At 41.7% G+C, this 15,132-nt stretch overlaps 2 protein-coding genes across 3 annotated transcripts in view; one reads left to right on the forward strand and one right to left on the reverse strand.

The window, feature by feature from the left end:
- The window catches only part of BRAF (B-Raf proto-oncogene, serine/threonine kinase), an 89,651-nt gene extending 76,599 nt beyond the window's left edge, over positions 1-13,052 (forward strand). For both annotated transcript variants that reach the window (XM_068142192.1, XM_068142191.1), the window contains one exon: positions 4,987-13,052. In XM_068142192.1, coding sequence (XP_067998293.1) covers positions 4,987-5,009 — 23 coding nt within the window. In that variant the 3' untranslated portion in view covers positions 5,010-13,052. The remainder of the gene's footprint in view (positions 1-4,986) is intronic.
- Positions 13,053-13,794: 742 nt separating this feature from the next.
- On the reverse strand, positions 13,795-15,089 carry NDUFB2 (NADH:ubiquinone oxidoreductase subunit B2). The gene is made up of 4 exons (XM_068142193.1): positions 14,970-15,089; positions 14,734-14,878; positions 14,540-14,658; positions 13,795-13,874 (listed from the first exon to the last, which is right to left on the reverse strand). The coding sequence occupies exons 1-3, from the start codon at positions 15,038-15,040 to the stop codon at positions 14,584-14,586; spliced, it is 291 nt and encodes a 96-aa protein (XP_067998294.1). The 5' UTR covers positions 15,041-15,089; the 3' UTR covers positions 13,795-13,874; positions 14,540-14,583.
- Between the last annotated feature and the right edge of the window lie 43 nt (positions 15,090-15,132).

The raw sequence follows: 15,132 nt of genomic DNA on the forward strand, positions 1-15,132 counted from the left end.
GCTGTTAAAACAACAGTGTTACTGACTGTGTTCCTGCATATCTTGAAATCAGTTGTGTGACCTTGGCTGTTTCAAACTTCCGAGCTATTAATTTTCACAAACTATTGCTGTTCTTGTTAGGACCTCAAGGGCCAGGAGTCTCCGTAATGGCTTCTGATTTACATAATTACAGAGCTGTTTGCATGTTGCTGGCAAGAGGATTTTTTAAATAGATCAAGAATTCAAAAATGTTTTCTTTTCTGCTGTCTGGCAACTGAGCCTGTTAAAACAGAAGGCAGAGTTAGAGAGCTTAAAGAGATGTAGGAAATTTCTGCATTTTCTGGCTGGATTCTGATGGTCTCTTTGGCTTCTACTGTTGGAGCAATTTGGGAATTGACTTCTCATTTTGTCAAGAAAATTCAGCTGTTGAAATCTATCTCTATGGAACTAGTTACGGAGGACAAAAGTTGTTACTGATTTAGAACATCTTTCTGGTAGCTTCGCATCCTTTTGGCAGGCTTAGCTTGAAATGAAAGCAGGATTTAAGTGATTTTTTTTTTTTTCCCCTTCAGTTTTGTGTTTTGGGCAGTGAGGAGGAATTGGTGAGGCTTTGGGGTATGGTATTGAGTAGAGGCTACAGTGCCCATCTTAGAGCAGAAGGATGCTGCTGGATCTCCTGCAAAATCTAGAAATGTGGCATTCCACACCAAAGAGGCTAGAGAACACAGGGAGTTACAGAGAGTGCAGAACCATCATCACTGTCTTGCCCAGGCTCACTCTTTTTTGGGTCTGCCAGATAATTCAAATGAGGTACTACTTGGAGTAGGGTTATCCTCCTTTGTGTTAATATTATTCTGTGCTATAGGGGTACAATGGGGAGGGATGCTGCATTTGGCCCCATTTCCTGCTCAATGCATTAGACTTCCTACTGTGTCACCTGTTCTTACACATCAAGCACTGTTTGGGATCCATAGCCTGAAGGAAGGCTGGGTTTGTGGATCATTAACTTTGTCTGATATTAAGGCATTTAGGGGCTTCATTTCTGTAGTCTGTAATTGCTGCTTCAGTGAGATTTGGTATCATATGCTGCCTATAATTTGAGTCAGTGTTCTCAAAGATTGAACTCAGATTCATTGTTTAGAAACAGATACCTATTGCTGCTGAGGACAGGTCTGTAGAGTCCCAGGCTTTTGTGGAGGGGTGCTTTGTGCTACTCTGTGCTTTTCTTTACTTCTCTGCATCTCAGTATGGAAACAAAATCTGTCTCGGTGCCTTCTAGAATGTCCAAATCTTCACAAACACTGGTGCATACTCTTCTGAGGGTAGTAATTATACAAATTCCTGTATGATCCAGAATTTTATTTAACTATTGGATGGTATTCATACTAGAAGATGAGAGCAAGATCCAACAGAAAACTTTGTCATATGCTTTTCTGTGTCTGTGAGTATAAGCCAGGCAAGGTGTTGGAATTTGCCATTTCCATATGATAAGGCAGTTGTTCTCTGCTTTCCTGGAAAGAAACCATTTTTCTTATAATTATTCTGAGAAACATTTCATCTACCCCAGGATAAAGAGTACAGTTAAGCTGTTCTGTACATACCTTAGTAACCTCCTGAGGCCAGATAACTTAGGCAATTTGTGAGAGTAGAAACGGGTAACTGCATCTTAAATCCTTCCAGGAATCAGAGGGAGTAGGTTTGCTCAGAAGATGCCCTTATAATATGTTGTTTGGATACCCATAAAAGAACTTGGTCATCTTTTTAGCACAGATTGTTTGAAAGTGTTCATTTTAAATAGTTTCCACTGGCTTTGCATGTGACAAGTGTGAAAAGACTGTAGCAGCTAACTTGAAAGGGCTCTGTAGGAAGTGTAGATTTTCAAATGCTATCCATCCTTTGGAAGGGAACTTTTTTTGTTGCCAGTCAAAGCACATATCTAAAGTTCTGCTCAGTAAAAAGCACATCAGATGTCTGGCTTGCAGTGAACAAAAATACCTGATGGTTTTTTTACATCCCAAATTGCTAACCATGCTGTTTCATAGGCTCATGGTAAGCTGATCTCATGTAGAGCAGCCATGGCCCAGCTCCTTAACCTTGCACTGGCAGATGCTCTCCAATTCCACAAGTCCCTTCTCTGCAGATGAGTGTTCCCCCCCTCCACTACCAACAGAGCAGCTCTTCAAAAACTTGTTAGAAAATTTTGCTTGTCCACCAGCCTGAGCTTGCATTTGCCAGGTCAGCTCCTTGAGCCATCTTGCATCAAGGCCAGATAGTGCTGCTGCGGCACAACACTGAGGTCATTGCTCTATGGCTCATGTCAGGAGGAAAAGGGGCTGCAGTAGTCCCAGTTTAGGTTAGCACTGGCCATTACAGATTTATGTCCAAAGAATTAGTAGGGTAGAATGAGGATGATCCTGTTCCTGAAGTACAGGGCACATTGCATCATGTTACTAAAGCTGTCTTCATCCATTCAGGTCATGACAGCAAGACCTTCCTGTCCTGCAAGAAAACAGTGAATTCACAGTTCACGTTACTTCATTTATCTGTATGCATCTAAGTCTCAGGAGGAGGCTGCCTGCGTTCTCACTCCCTCTCCGACAGATGGGGTTTCTTTCAGAAAATAAAGGAACTAGCTAAAGCTATTTAACATCTTCAGAATAGAAGGGGTGTCATAAAGTAGTGTAGCTACTCCTCTGAACATCCTATTGACAGCTGGCAGGATGGAAGCTTCCTGTATGTGGATAGGTATAGGAATCCACATTCCTCACCTAAGGAAAGATGTTAACTGGTAACTGAATTTTGTACACTTTCAGATGACTTAATCCCATCATTACATGAACGTGTAACCTATTTTGGTCTCCTCTTGATCTGAAATTGGCTTAGCCCTAAATTTTGAAAGGGGAGATTTAGCATTAGCTTCTCAAAGAAAATGTCTTTGCTAAGGTTTTATTTAAATAGTAGTCTAAAAATCACATTATTTTTATAGATACCATTCTACATGACACACTTCTTGACTTCAGATCCTGTTTTCCATTGCCCTTTCCCAATTAATGGTTCATCTTTTATCTTCTGAAATCCCTGTATGACTATTAAGAACTGAATTATTACCAGAAATGGGCAGAAGGACAAGATGAGTAATGAGGGAGCAGTCTCTTGTTTATAAATTGATCTTTCATCAGCAGTTTAGGAAGGCAGACTGAGAAATAAATGAAGTAAACCATGTTTTGAAAATGTACTTAGGCATGAATGTCAGGCTTAAAAATTAGCCTCACAGGCAATACTCAATGACTTTTTTGTCCTTCTCTTAACAGTAGGAAAATTGAGGTGTTTCCAGAAGATACTTTGGGAGATTGTTGAACTGTCAAAGAGAAACAGGGGAGATTATTAAATATTTAGAGTTTTTTAGAGCTGTGGGTAGAGCTGGTAGGATAGGCAATTGGATTCATCATGGAGTTTTTATTCTTCTGTTGTTGGAACTTAAACCTACAGCCTATCAAGACACACAGAGCTTGAGGTGTGTCAGAGCCCTCTGTGCCATCCACCCTTACTTTAGATCTTGGGTATACTCCCTTCTCATTTCCTATGATACACAGAGCCCTCTCCCTGCTTTCTTTGTGTTCCTTTAGGTCAGCTGTTCCTGTCCAGCCCTTTAGATGCTTTTTCTTTGCTTCATGCAGACTCTTGATCACTCCTCTTGGTTCTCTTCTCATAATCACAAGACATTCCATGGAATTAATGTTATCAGCCTAAAACTTGGTTTACAGTGATGCTTCTGCTTTGTTTCCAGTATTCTGAATAAGAATCTTAAGGGAAATAAAGCCAATGAAATGCTTGCCCTTGAAAGGATGGAAGGACACCAAGATAGGGAGCAGTTGTTTGTACATAATGACATTCAACACAATTCTGTTGAACAGAACAAAAGGTCTGTTAGGCTTGCTTATCACTCCTTTTTTTAGGAGAACTCTGAGGAGTGCTGTCAAGAAAGGGGCATAAACCAACCCAAAATTCATGTGAAACCCAACACAGGGAAGTTTTATGTACGTTTCTTTTCCTGTTGCCTCTGAGTCCTTTTGGTTAAGTATAGTTAGGCACTTCTCCCTAAAACCCCTGTAGAATATGTGTTCTTTGTGAGTGGCAGGGAAATATTACAGCTAATACAGCCAAAGTGTAAGATTAAGAGGAGGAGTATCTTAGTTTCACCTTCTATTTAATGTTCTGGCAAACATCTTAAGACTTTGGGCAGCAATTTTACTTTGTGCCATACTTATATCTCTGAAATGGGACCTACCAGTCTATCTCACAGTGTGCTGACACTAAATTAATGTCTGTGCAGAATTTCAGGGGATCACTGCATGTGGAAGCACTGCATAGAATTAACTCAGTAATTCTGAAGGAAGCGCAGAGTTGCTTTATTTGTTGAGCTCCCTGTTAGCAAGGCCTAATTTCAGTCTCACCATTCTTGTTTTTCTCATAATAGGTTGCTGTGTGGCCTCTAAATGAGATCCTAGCATTCTTTAATGCATATTTAATATTCAGGCACTTTACTGTATATAGTCTTTAAAGGTTAGCAGGTGTTTCAAATAGTTCTTTGTTATTAAACCAGCTGTACACCAGAGTAGACATCAGTTTGCGGTCTGATGCATTTATGGCAATTGTTGCTCTTTAGGAGGACATCATCTGTGCAATAAGGAGTTTAAAGTAAAATTAAACCACCACATTTTATTTTCAAATGCATGATGAATTAGACTTTACCTGAACTTTCAGACCTCTTGTCTTGGGAAGAATGGGTACAGCTTGCCTTCAAGAAATTCTATTGTTGGTAAAATATGCTGAGTCTGTTTTCAATGCTCTCTCACTGTGTATTCTTTTGGGCTTTAATGTTAACAGTTTGCGGGGTTTTAACATCTTTTATATTCAACCTAATGTTCAACTAGCCTGGTGAAAATCTCTGTCTACCTGATAACTGAAATCACCTCCTTAAACCAAGCTCTTGTCCTCCCTCTACAGGAGAATTTGCAGCGTTCAAGTAGCCACAGCACCATGGCAGCACCCACTCTGTTATTTAAGTCTTGTGTTCCTACAGTTTCTTAACATCAAAACTCTATTCTGCTCCACAAAAACCTAAAGTTATTTAGAAAAGATATTCATAAGCTTAAAAGTGGAGCAGAATGGAACTGCCAGTCCAACACAATGGGGGAAAGTACCTTTGGGGGAACCAGAATCCTCTGCTGCCAGTGTTTCTCCTTCAACACAAACCACCACGTGCATTCGGAGACCCACAGTGGCTGCCTGTGCCGTTGGCATCATTCCCAGGAGAGGAGAGGGCGCTCATGGTTTGACTGTGGTGCGCGGGCATGAGGGGATGGAACTGCTGCTGCAACTTATGAGACTTGCTTTGGATGGTCTGCAACTTATGAGATTGCTTTGGATGGTCTGCAACTTATGAGACTTGCTTTGGATGGTCTGCTGGTCGGCTTTTCTCCTCTAACAACGTACCATCAGAGGCTGAGAGTCTGATGAGTGCTACTTTAAAAGAATCATCCTCTGTTCTGATCTTTTGTTTTTTTCCCTGGTGTACTCACTGGTTTATGGACAATGCAGTATCCCCTTTTCACTGTATCACAGTGTCAGATACCTAAATCTGTCTATATGATTGGTTTTACTCCAGTAAAATTAAGTGTGGGGTGATGGGAGATGGGGAAAACATTGCTCTAGAGGTGAAGAGGTTACTCTGAAGGAAAAGGGGATGCTGCTGCACCTGTTCTGAGATTTACTTTATCACTTCTTCAAGAAACAACCAACCTTAACCTTTTTCCTTTTCCAGCATTTTCTTGGTGTGTGCATATACCACATCTTTTAGAAGGATTAGGTGGATCCTTCTTGTGTTGGTCCAGCAAACTGAAGTTTAAAAAACAAAACAATGTAGCGAGATTGTCCTCTGATTTTTGTTTCTTTTGTATCGTCTGATACAAGGTATTTATCGAGGATGCTACCACGGCATCTGAAGTCTGTAGAACTCCTGATACAGACTGTGAACGGTGTATGTACCTACTTTAAAAGTTTTATTTTAAACGAGGGTGCAGGTTAATGCCAGGTACCTTACCAATATGTAATGTTTTCATAAATGGAGAAAAAAGTTCTCAGGTTGAATTGAATACAAATACAAAACCCCCTAGAATTAGACATTCCGGAAATTGTTTTGGTACTTTCAAGAGCTTTTTTTAAAGGATTTTTATCCTGTTAACTAAATGTCCTCTGATAAGTGTGTGTGTAAATGTGGAGCATCTTGTCCTAATGGCAAGCTGTTAGATCAAAACAAAATGGTACTTGCTGGATCCACGCTGACTACTTTCCCTCTCATTGCTCTCTTCCAGGTCATCCCTTCCCTTCCATTTGTCTTTCCCTTCTTAAGACTTTGCAAAATAGGACAAAGGTGGCGGTATCTCCATTAAAGTGCTTTCTTTTCCTGTCCTCCAATCCTGGTTTTCAAATGGTTGGTAGCTTTGTGACAAGTTACCCAGTCAGGGAAAAAACAGCTCATAAAGATCTGCACATCATTTACCTCTAGTAGAGTATCTCGTGATGTGATCTGTTTGCAGAGTTCTCTGATATTACATGTAAATTATTTGTACAGAGGGAAGTCAGACCACATTAGGAAGAAATTTAAGCTCAGACTGAAGCTTTCAGAATTTGATTTGTATCTGCCCTGTAGCACTCCAGGTGAGGCAGGAGAACCAACCCGCCTCCAGTGGGGAGGTTCTTGCTAGGTAAAGGTGTGGGCTGTTAAAAGAAAATCATGACAAATAAATGAAGGAGTTAAATGTGTGTGAATATGGTGTCCATGCCAAACATGGATATTTTGGTTGAGGATGCTAATCTTCCCTCCCTGTGAGAGCTGGACTGTTTGTGTCTGCAGAAGGTTGCTCCAAGGCAAAGGGAGAAATGTACATAGGTAGCAGAACATGCTTTTAAAACCCTGGAGTTCTGCAGTGTTGCTGGTAGTCTGTTATGTTTGTCAGTAAATGTTTACTGGAGTTACAGGGACCAGACTAACCTGAAGTGGGAATTATAACTGAAATACTGTGTATTCATCTTAATTCCATAAATATTAGCAAGACAGCAATAGTGAATGACTTAATAGTCACTACAAGAATGAAGTGATTCATGTTGGTACATGAATAGAATTGATTTTGTGTACAGGATGCATTTTAAAAAAGAGGAAAAAAAAAAGCACAAATTTTTTCTTGTCTGCTGTGGATCTTCAGATGCTGTAAGGTTTTTTCCTTATTGAGATTGGCAGGAATTTAAATAGTAGCAATAGCCACTTCCCAGTGTGGAGAAGCTAATGAGCAAGCAGTGGTTTGCAGACTAGTGAAGTCAGAGTGCTCCCTGGTGATCACCTGAGGCCAGCACCTCAGAGGTGGAAGGATCCTGAGGCCACGGGGTCAGCAGGCAGTTGAGAGCATTTGCAGATACATAGTCCCAGACAGTAAGGTAGTCACTGCTCCTCTTTCTTCCACCCCATGCACTGCTCCAGCCCCTGTATGGGCTGTGGCCTAATTTGTACATGTTGAGCATACTGGAAATTAACATTCTCCTGAAAGAAACTGTTACTGGAGCAAGTATGTACAGGTGGTTTAACTGTCCTTTGTTTCACAGAGCTTGTTGAAAGCCCTAGTTTCCTTCCACAAAGGTCACGCTGGCAGAAGATTGTCTGCTAAAATATAACTGTTAGGAATTTCATTCTATCTTTGCTGAAAATGAACTTACTTTTGTGAAGATTCCTTACCCATTAGTCTACAATATGCTTCTTGAGCCCATAGGAAAAGCACAAGGAAAATTGCTGTCCTTGTCCATGCAAAGCACTTTATAAGTAACAGATGATCTCTGGGGTTTGTTTATTGGGGTTTGTTTGCTTGTAATTTTGTTTTTCTTATTGTGTTTGGTTTGGTTTTTTGTTTTTCCTGAGGAATGTGCAAGTTGTATGGCTGCTGTTCAGAGAAGTCCTTTCAGGATGCATTTCTACTGGTTTTCATGTTTGTTTGTTTCCCTCCAGATAGCTGTAGTAATGTGTGTTTGTCTGTAAGAGGTCCCCTGTAATACTCATGCAAAATTGGGAAGAAATTTGGTTTGTAAATAACTAGGACTTTTTTTTCCCTTTGTGTTTTTTTGGTTTTTTTTCTTCAGGAGTTTTTCTGGATGTGTCACATGCCATTAGAACCAGTCTTAAAGGTGCCCTCTAGATACTTAGTGAATGGGGAGATTAAGAGCAGACCAGAACTGAGGGCCCTGTACAGAAGAGGGGTGAAGGAAGCAAGCTAAAATGACCTGTACATTCACGTCTATTAGACTAAATCTCTAAGCTTCTCTGTGGTGTTCTGACCACAAGCACATGCCATAGTATGGAAGCATCACTCCAAATGTCATGTGTGCATGTTGGGGTGGACACCAAGACAGTCATATACTGCCTTTAGCTCTCCAGTATCTAGTATATAGTAGTTACTTGCAAAACAACCAATATCCAGTCCCAGCTATTCATGTTTTCATTAACCACAGATACACCTTCCTCTCTGCCTTTCCTTTTTTTTTGCACACAGTTAAAAGAGGCCAGTTACCTGTTGCATCTTCCCTGTCAGTGCGTGATTGTTTCCTGCAGCCTATTTGCTGGAGCTGAAACATTGTAGTGGAGCTTAAAATCAAATGGTATGAGCATAGAGGCCTGGTTATTCTGAAACTCCTTTCTGCATTAATGAAGTTCTAGGTAGCCTCAGATACAATTAGCCCAGTCATGTAATTTCTTTTTTTGATAAGCTCATGCAGGTCATTAAATTAATCCACTTCTGCTTTTCATGTTTATCTAAAATCATTCTTTCTTGTACTAGAATGCCTTAGCAGCTTATGATGATTCAGACTCTTTGAGGCCAAGTACTGCCATGTTACTGTGTCCTCTCAATGTTACATGGATTAGTATGTGCTTGTATGGGCCTTCAGGACATAAAATGAGTGACATGCTGACTGTTTAGATAGAGACCATGTCTTTCCACAAATGCCTAAATCAGGGGGGAAATATACACTGAAGGTCACACTTAAGTAGGTTTGCTTCTGTGTTTGTCTGCTGATATAAATTCATTTGCAGAAGCCTGATCCCCAGAAATCTCACAAACCAGTACAAGTTGAAGTTTTGATAGCTGGAGGGGCTAAATGTAGGGAAGAAACACGTAGACATTTCACACTTTTGCAGCCTATAGATTTCATTCCCTTCTTGACTGTGAGTGTGCAGCATGTGTAGCACAAACTATTCATAGTACTGTAGACAACATGTCTTCTGTCTGTTGGGCAAAAAAGTATCACCGGTAGCACAATGCGACAGGCGAAGCTTCTAGGTACAGTTAAGCTCAGTTGAAAAGCAGTGGACTGTTGCAACATGGCATTGAAGGTGCTGGGTGTTTCTGTTCTCTCTTACATGTTTTACACAGAAGTTTATGAAACAAACTTTCTGTTTACTGCAGCCTTGTTAGTATGCATTTGCACTTCATATTTGTTTTGGCATGTGTTTTAAATATTCTTCTTCATGGTTTCATTATTTCTTACCTAGTAAATTAAATTATCAGAAGAACAGAGCAAAGTCGTTTAAAACCTTATTTGCATTTAAGTTTTAAGGAAGCTAACACAGAAGCTATTAAGTCAGCACCATGACAGCAGTAAATGACTATGAAAATGCAGAAGGGTGAAACTTAAACTGCAGAACATAGAGTACACCAAGAGCGAACTCAGATCAAAACTGGCTTCTCTCTTTTCCTTTACAAAAGGGAGTTACCAAGACCCTCTGTTGAATGGTTTACATAGGGATCCCCAAAACAGTCTTTGCAGTTTGCCAAATGATCATGTGCCTTTGCAACCTTAAAAAGTACAACAGAATGTAAACCAGGTGCTTTGTAACTAGAGCAGTGGCTTTGGTTTACTTCTCATGCAGTAGTTTTGTATATAGCTATTACTATAGATAAGTAGTTTGGAGTTGGTAAACTTCTGTAAAGGAGCAAGAAGGGCAGAGAGTATTCCCCAAAATACCTATGATCATTTCAAAGCCAGGAATTGAAGGATATGTAATTCACTTACAGTGAATTTCAATTACAGTTTCAGGCTGCTGCTTGAAATCTGCTCTATCAAAAGTTAAATTAGGTTAATTTAGTTTAAAAACAAGTAAGTCCTCCTCACCTCCAAAGACACAAAGGTCTTGTTAAAGAAAGGTAATAGAAAGCTTTGAAGAGGCTCAAAGTTACACTGTCATAGCATCTTGGAATGAGATGGTAGATGAAAAATGAGATCTAGATGACAAGTTGGTGGCTAATACTCATGTAATCCAAGTCCACATATATCAGACCATACAATTAATTTCCTGGCCTAGAAAGTGCAGTTTCATTTTCTGGAATATCATCAGATTTCTTTAGTTCTTCCTTGGGCCTCTTGCAATTACTCTTCAGTAATTGCAACAGTAACAGTAATACTGTTACTGCACATTAACCATAGGAGATGGTAGGTGTCTTGTCAGCTGAGGGATGACCAGTGTGATTGACATTGATCTGTTCAAGCTGGTTACACAGACTTCTGGCAGTTTCTATATACCAGTGTCATGTTTAACCTTCCTGTCCATGAAGGTCAAAATAATGAGTTTTGGTATTTGTGCTTTTTCAGATCTTTTCCTTTCCTTCTTTGGGGCAAGACTTTAGGCATAATTGTGAATTAAAAAGTTATGTCTAAATGCACAGTTTATGCAAAATATCAGACCAATTTCAATTTAGTTTTGTTCCTTTTAGAAAGCAAAGTATAAAAACATTTTACTTATGTTCCAGGAACTATCTGGAATCCTTCTACCTACCCTAAACTCTGCACTAAAAGTATATGTGAGAAGATGGTATTCTGTCCTTTTTAAAAAACAAAATCATAAAGAAACTATTTCCCCAAGAGAAGGGAGCTGGTGGGAGGGTTTAGAAGCTTCTAAACTACCTAAGCATTTGCTTCACAGCCTCACAACAGCAGTGTGTTCAGCTCATCCAGCCTCCTTAAGAGCCAACTGTGGCCTGTTCAGTCTTTTTGTCTGGTTTGTCATGCTTGCAGCAGCTGTACTTTAGAGTAAGCCTTTTGTGACATTTACTTCAGAGTGACCAAACCACCCAAAAAATAACCTTTGTTTGTTTGTTTGGGTTGGGAAAATGATTGGGTTTTGTTTTGTTAAATGTCATTCTGTGTTGCATTTGTGTATTCACTCTAGCTGAAAAAAAAATCTGTGTGTTTGGGAGTTCAGTGGAACAGTAGGAGAAAAAAAATGAAGCCCCACTATCTGGGCATGGATGTTGGGTCTAGAGGGAAAAACGAACCAAACTTGGGTGTTGGGTTATTTTGGGATAATGGGGGGATTCTGAGGGCATAGTTTAAAATAATTCTGTCTAAAATAAAATGTAAGTGCAATAGATGTGCTTTTTTTATTCAAAGCTGTGAACCTTTGGGGGGGGGAACACCAAAAAAAAAAAAATCAACAAAAAAATGCACATCATTCCTCCATGAACCTTGTGTCCTACCTGCCTTCCCTTCCTCCCCCTCTCCACGCTTCTCCTCAACTGACAGGAACCTGACAGTGGCCAACTTGCATCTGTTGGCAACCCAAATTAATGTTGCTTTTCTTCTGATCTCATTTGTTGGGATTAGGGAAAAGTCCTGTTCTCTGCTTCTTCCAGCCTTGAAATGCCTTTGGGATCCAGTGCTAACCTGTGCTGCTAGAGCAAGGTCTGCCACTCTCTGGGACTTGAGCCAGCCCACTTGTGCTGTGGTCATCCTGACTGCAAGCACAGAACCCCCTGGCCCTTTGTCCTCCAGTCGTAACATCCCTCCCCACCTCATTTCGGTGTAGTGGTCTCCTGGGGCTGGGCAGGTGACATTTTTCATACACAATTGCAAAAGTACCCAGTCATCAGCTGCTTAATTGGATTGCTGTTGCCCTTTGTCAAACCACACATGCAGGCTGGCCACTGTTGCCTTCTGTGACTGCTTCGTTCTGAAGGAGCAGGTGTGTATGTGTGTCACCTGTGATGTGTTCCTTGTACTGTCTCCTTCTTACTTGAGCGCAGGCTGCTTTTCCTAGATTAGGAAAGGTGCACTGGGCTCTTGGGGGAGGGGGGTCCACAAGGGGCACAATACTTATGTTTCATTTAGAAGTGATGGAAGCTGTAGCACTCAGTAGTTGGACCCTATAGGGGGAGTGAGAGAGGACTGGCTTGTTTAAAGTTTATAGATACATGGATCTATATCCTTTAAACTTGATTATTTTTATATATATAGTCAAGACAATGGCATTACCTCATCATACAGAGGCTTGTTTATGAGAGGCAAAGTATCTAGTAAGGAAAGGGAAATTTATATACAGATTTGATTTGTTTTGTTTGTTTGTTCCTTAGTGCAATGAAATAAATGTATGTCCCACCAATTTACACTCTGTGCTAACACAACATTCCTTTCAGCTGTTATTTTTTTTTGTTGTTGTTGTTGTTGCTGTTGACCACCAGAGGTTTGTGAGGTTTATGACTGCAAAGTAGAAGGTCCAGTCTGGTTACTTAAATAAAAAACCCAATTGTGTTAGTAGATTTCCATAGCTGCTCTTTAAAATCTACAATGGAGTTTTGAAACTTGTATTTATTTTTTAATTCATAATGTTTATTTTTGGTTTCCTGTTACATAGGTCATGGCAACTCCCCTTCTTTCCTTCTCAAGTTTCCCCTGTAATTGCCAATACAACTTATTTTTCTTGTTTGTTCCTGCCTCCTTCACTTTTGTTGTCCCTTCATTTGTACTTGGAGTTTTTCTCATGTAAATTTGTACAATGGGAAATATTGTCCAGTTTGGTTAGAGAGCATGGAGACTTAAGACATATTAAAATTTGATAGCTGAATTCAGATTGAAGAAAACTATTTCTGTGTAAAGTTATTTAAAGAACTCTCTGTATTATATAAAAGGCAAAAAGTTCTATGTACTTGATGTGAATATGAGAATACTGCTATAATAAAGATTGACTGCATGGAAAAGTCTGAAGGAGATTGTCATCTAATTCACAACTCCTCCTCTCTGTGAAGTTCCAGAGGTGTAACTAATGTGGTTAACAGGAGTGAAAAGTTTACTGGGATGCTGTTGCTTTAGAAGCTTACTCCGGAAGGTAAGAACAAAATAGGAAGGGGGGGGAAGGCAAACAAACCACACCAGGAAAAGAGCATAGGGACACCTAGTAGAGGGAGTAACCCATCTCCCTCCCTATGCCAGACTGCTCCTTGACCATGGTGCTTAACCCTGCAGCATTTTTACCTTTGCAGAGGGTTTTGCTTCACATGCATTATTCTGGGCTTTGGTAACACCCATGGCACATCCCCTTCACCTGGGGGAAAAGCTTGGCAGTAACTGGCCTGGGTACTCCTTGAGGGTCACGCCCCCTGCTTCTATGGCAACTGGTATTCCAGCTGCTACTTGGTGACAACATTTCAGTAAAACGTTGTTAGAACTGCAAGAATCTAACAAGCTTTATTTTCCTCATCCTTTTAGTGGTTATTTGGCAGAGCTTTCATGATGGAATTCCTGCCTGCTGTGCATGCATGGAAGTTTGAACCCACTCCCTGAACATGGCTGTATCACTTTTATTTCTTGGGGGCAGCACCTTACGTATTGAGCAAACATTACAGAAGCTCCAGCAGACTGAAAAACCTCATCTCCAGAGCTGTAAGCTTCATTCTCCAGAAATCCTACAGCACTCAAAAGTAAAGTACAGTTTATCTTGAGTTGGTTTACAGTTAACTTTTATTGAAATAAGGACCAAGGAGCCAAAGCTTGGTTCCAGGGCTCTCTATAGTTCCAAGAACCTGCAAGTAACAGAAGAGAATGTTTAGAACCCTTTTCCTTCACCCTTTTCCTATCACTGAGAAGAGGGGAAGGACCTCTTTGATAGTGCCCATGCTGCCTTCAGCAGTAGTTGAAACTTCTTTTTAGAGCCACAATGTGACACGGCAGCTTAAGAAATGGGATGACAAAGAACTGGAAACAAGCCAAAGCCTCAAGCCACTAAGGGAACAACTTCACAGGTCTCTCTCCAGAAAGAAAGTATGTCCTGGAAATTAGGTAATGCTGGGTCTACAGAATAGCTTAAGAAAATAATTTTCAGCTGTTAGCAGTTAAGCTACCACTCATCAAAATTTAAGTGTACACTGCAGCTTTACACTGCCAAAACTAGACTACCAGGGCACCAGCATTCAAGTACCCAACAGTGTGTGAAGGCAAGAAATAGTGCAAATACCTGTGTTCTGTGCAGCAGAAATTTGACACATTTGGCACAAATAATGGCTGAAAACAGGGCCCTTCCAGCAGTGCCACGACAAGACAGCCTCTAAACACAGCGCGGCACTGCAGCTCAGCCGGGAGCTTTGAAGCAAAGCACAGTCCAGACCGTGTGTGGAGACTGGTGGCTGTGGTTATTACTGTCCAAAGCCAGCCACAGTACAGCCGCAGTGGCCGGCGGCAGGAAACGTACCGGTGTGTGCCGTCGGCAAGGCCGGAACCCGTGGCTGGAGGCGCCTATTCCGCGTCATCTGGAGGGATCCCGAGCTCCTCGTCCGTCCAGGCCGCAGGGTCGGGGTAAGGGAAGTGGCCCTGGGAGAGAGGCACAGTCAGAGGGCGGCCAAGGCCCCAGTTCCCTCCCGCCCGGCCCTGCTACGCCGGCCTTACCAGCACCATGTCCGAGTTGTGCCAGAACTGCCAGAAGATCCAGAACCACATGAAGCCGCTGAGAAGCTCGGCCCGGATCACTTGTGCCCGTGTCAACTCCGGGAACTGCCGGTACCGCGGCTCAATGTGCACCCCGCCGCCCGCACTGCAACAGAGCCACCACCTCCTCACTCCCGGCCCTGCCGGCAACCTGCGGCAACCGGCCTGGCCCGACTCCCCCCGCCAGCCCCACTCACTGCCGCAGCCCGGTCGCGCCCGTCCCGATCCGCAGCAGCCGCCCCGCCGACCGCCCCAGCGACGCCAGCATGATGGCAACTCCACCGGCCCGCCCCGCTCCCTCAATGTCACCCAGACACCTCCCAACAACAGCTGCAGCGATTGGGCCGGCCCGATGCCTAC

This window comes from Melanerpes formicivorus, unplaced genomic scaffold (assembly GCF_026170545.1).
Source record: "Melanerpes formicivorus ecotype bairdi unplaced genomic scaffold, bMelFor1.0.p_v2 SCAF_8, whole genome shotgun sequence".
NCBI lineage: Eukaryota > Metazoa > Chordata > Aves > Piciformes > Picidae > Melanerpes > Melanerpes formicivorus.

Excerpts from the sequence above, each read along its gene's own strand:
- NDUFB2 (XM_068142193.1), bottom strand. The coding sequence starts at position 15,040 with ATGCTGGCGTCGCTGGGGCGGTCGGCGGGGCGGCTGCTGCGGATCGGG. Across the intron at positions 14,879-14,969 it reads GGCGCGACCGGGCTGCGGCA|TGCGGGCGGCGGGGTGCACA; the intron begins GTGAGTGGGGCT and ends GCTCTGTTGCAG. Across the intron at positions 14,659-14,733 it reads ACAACTCGGACATGGTGCTG|GGCCACTTCCCTTACCCCGA; the intron begins GTAAGGCCGGCG and ends CCTCTCTCCCAG.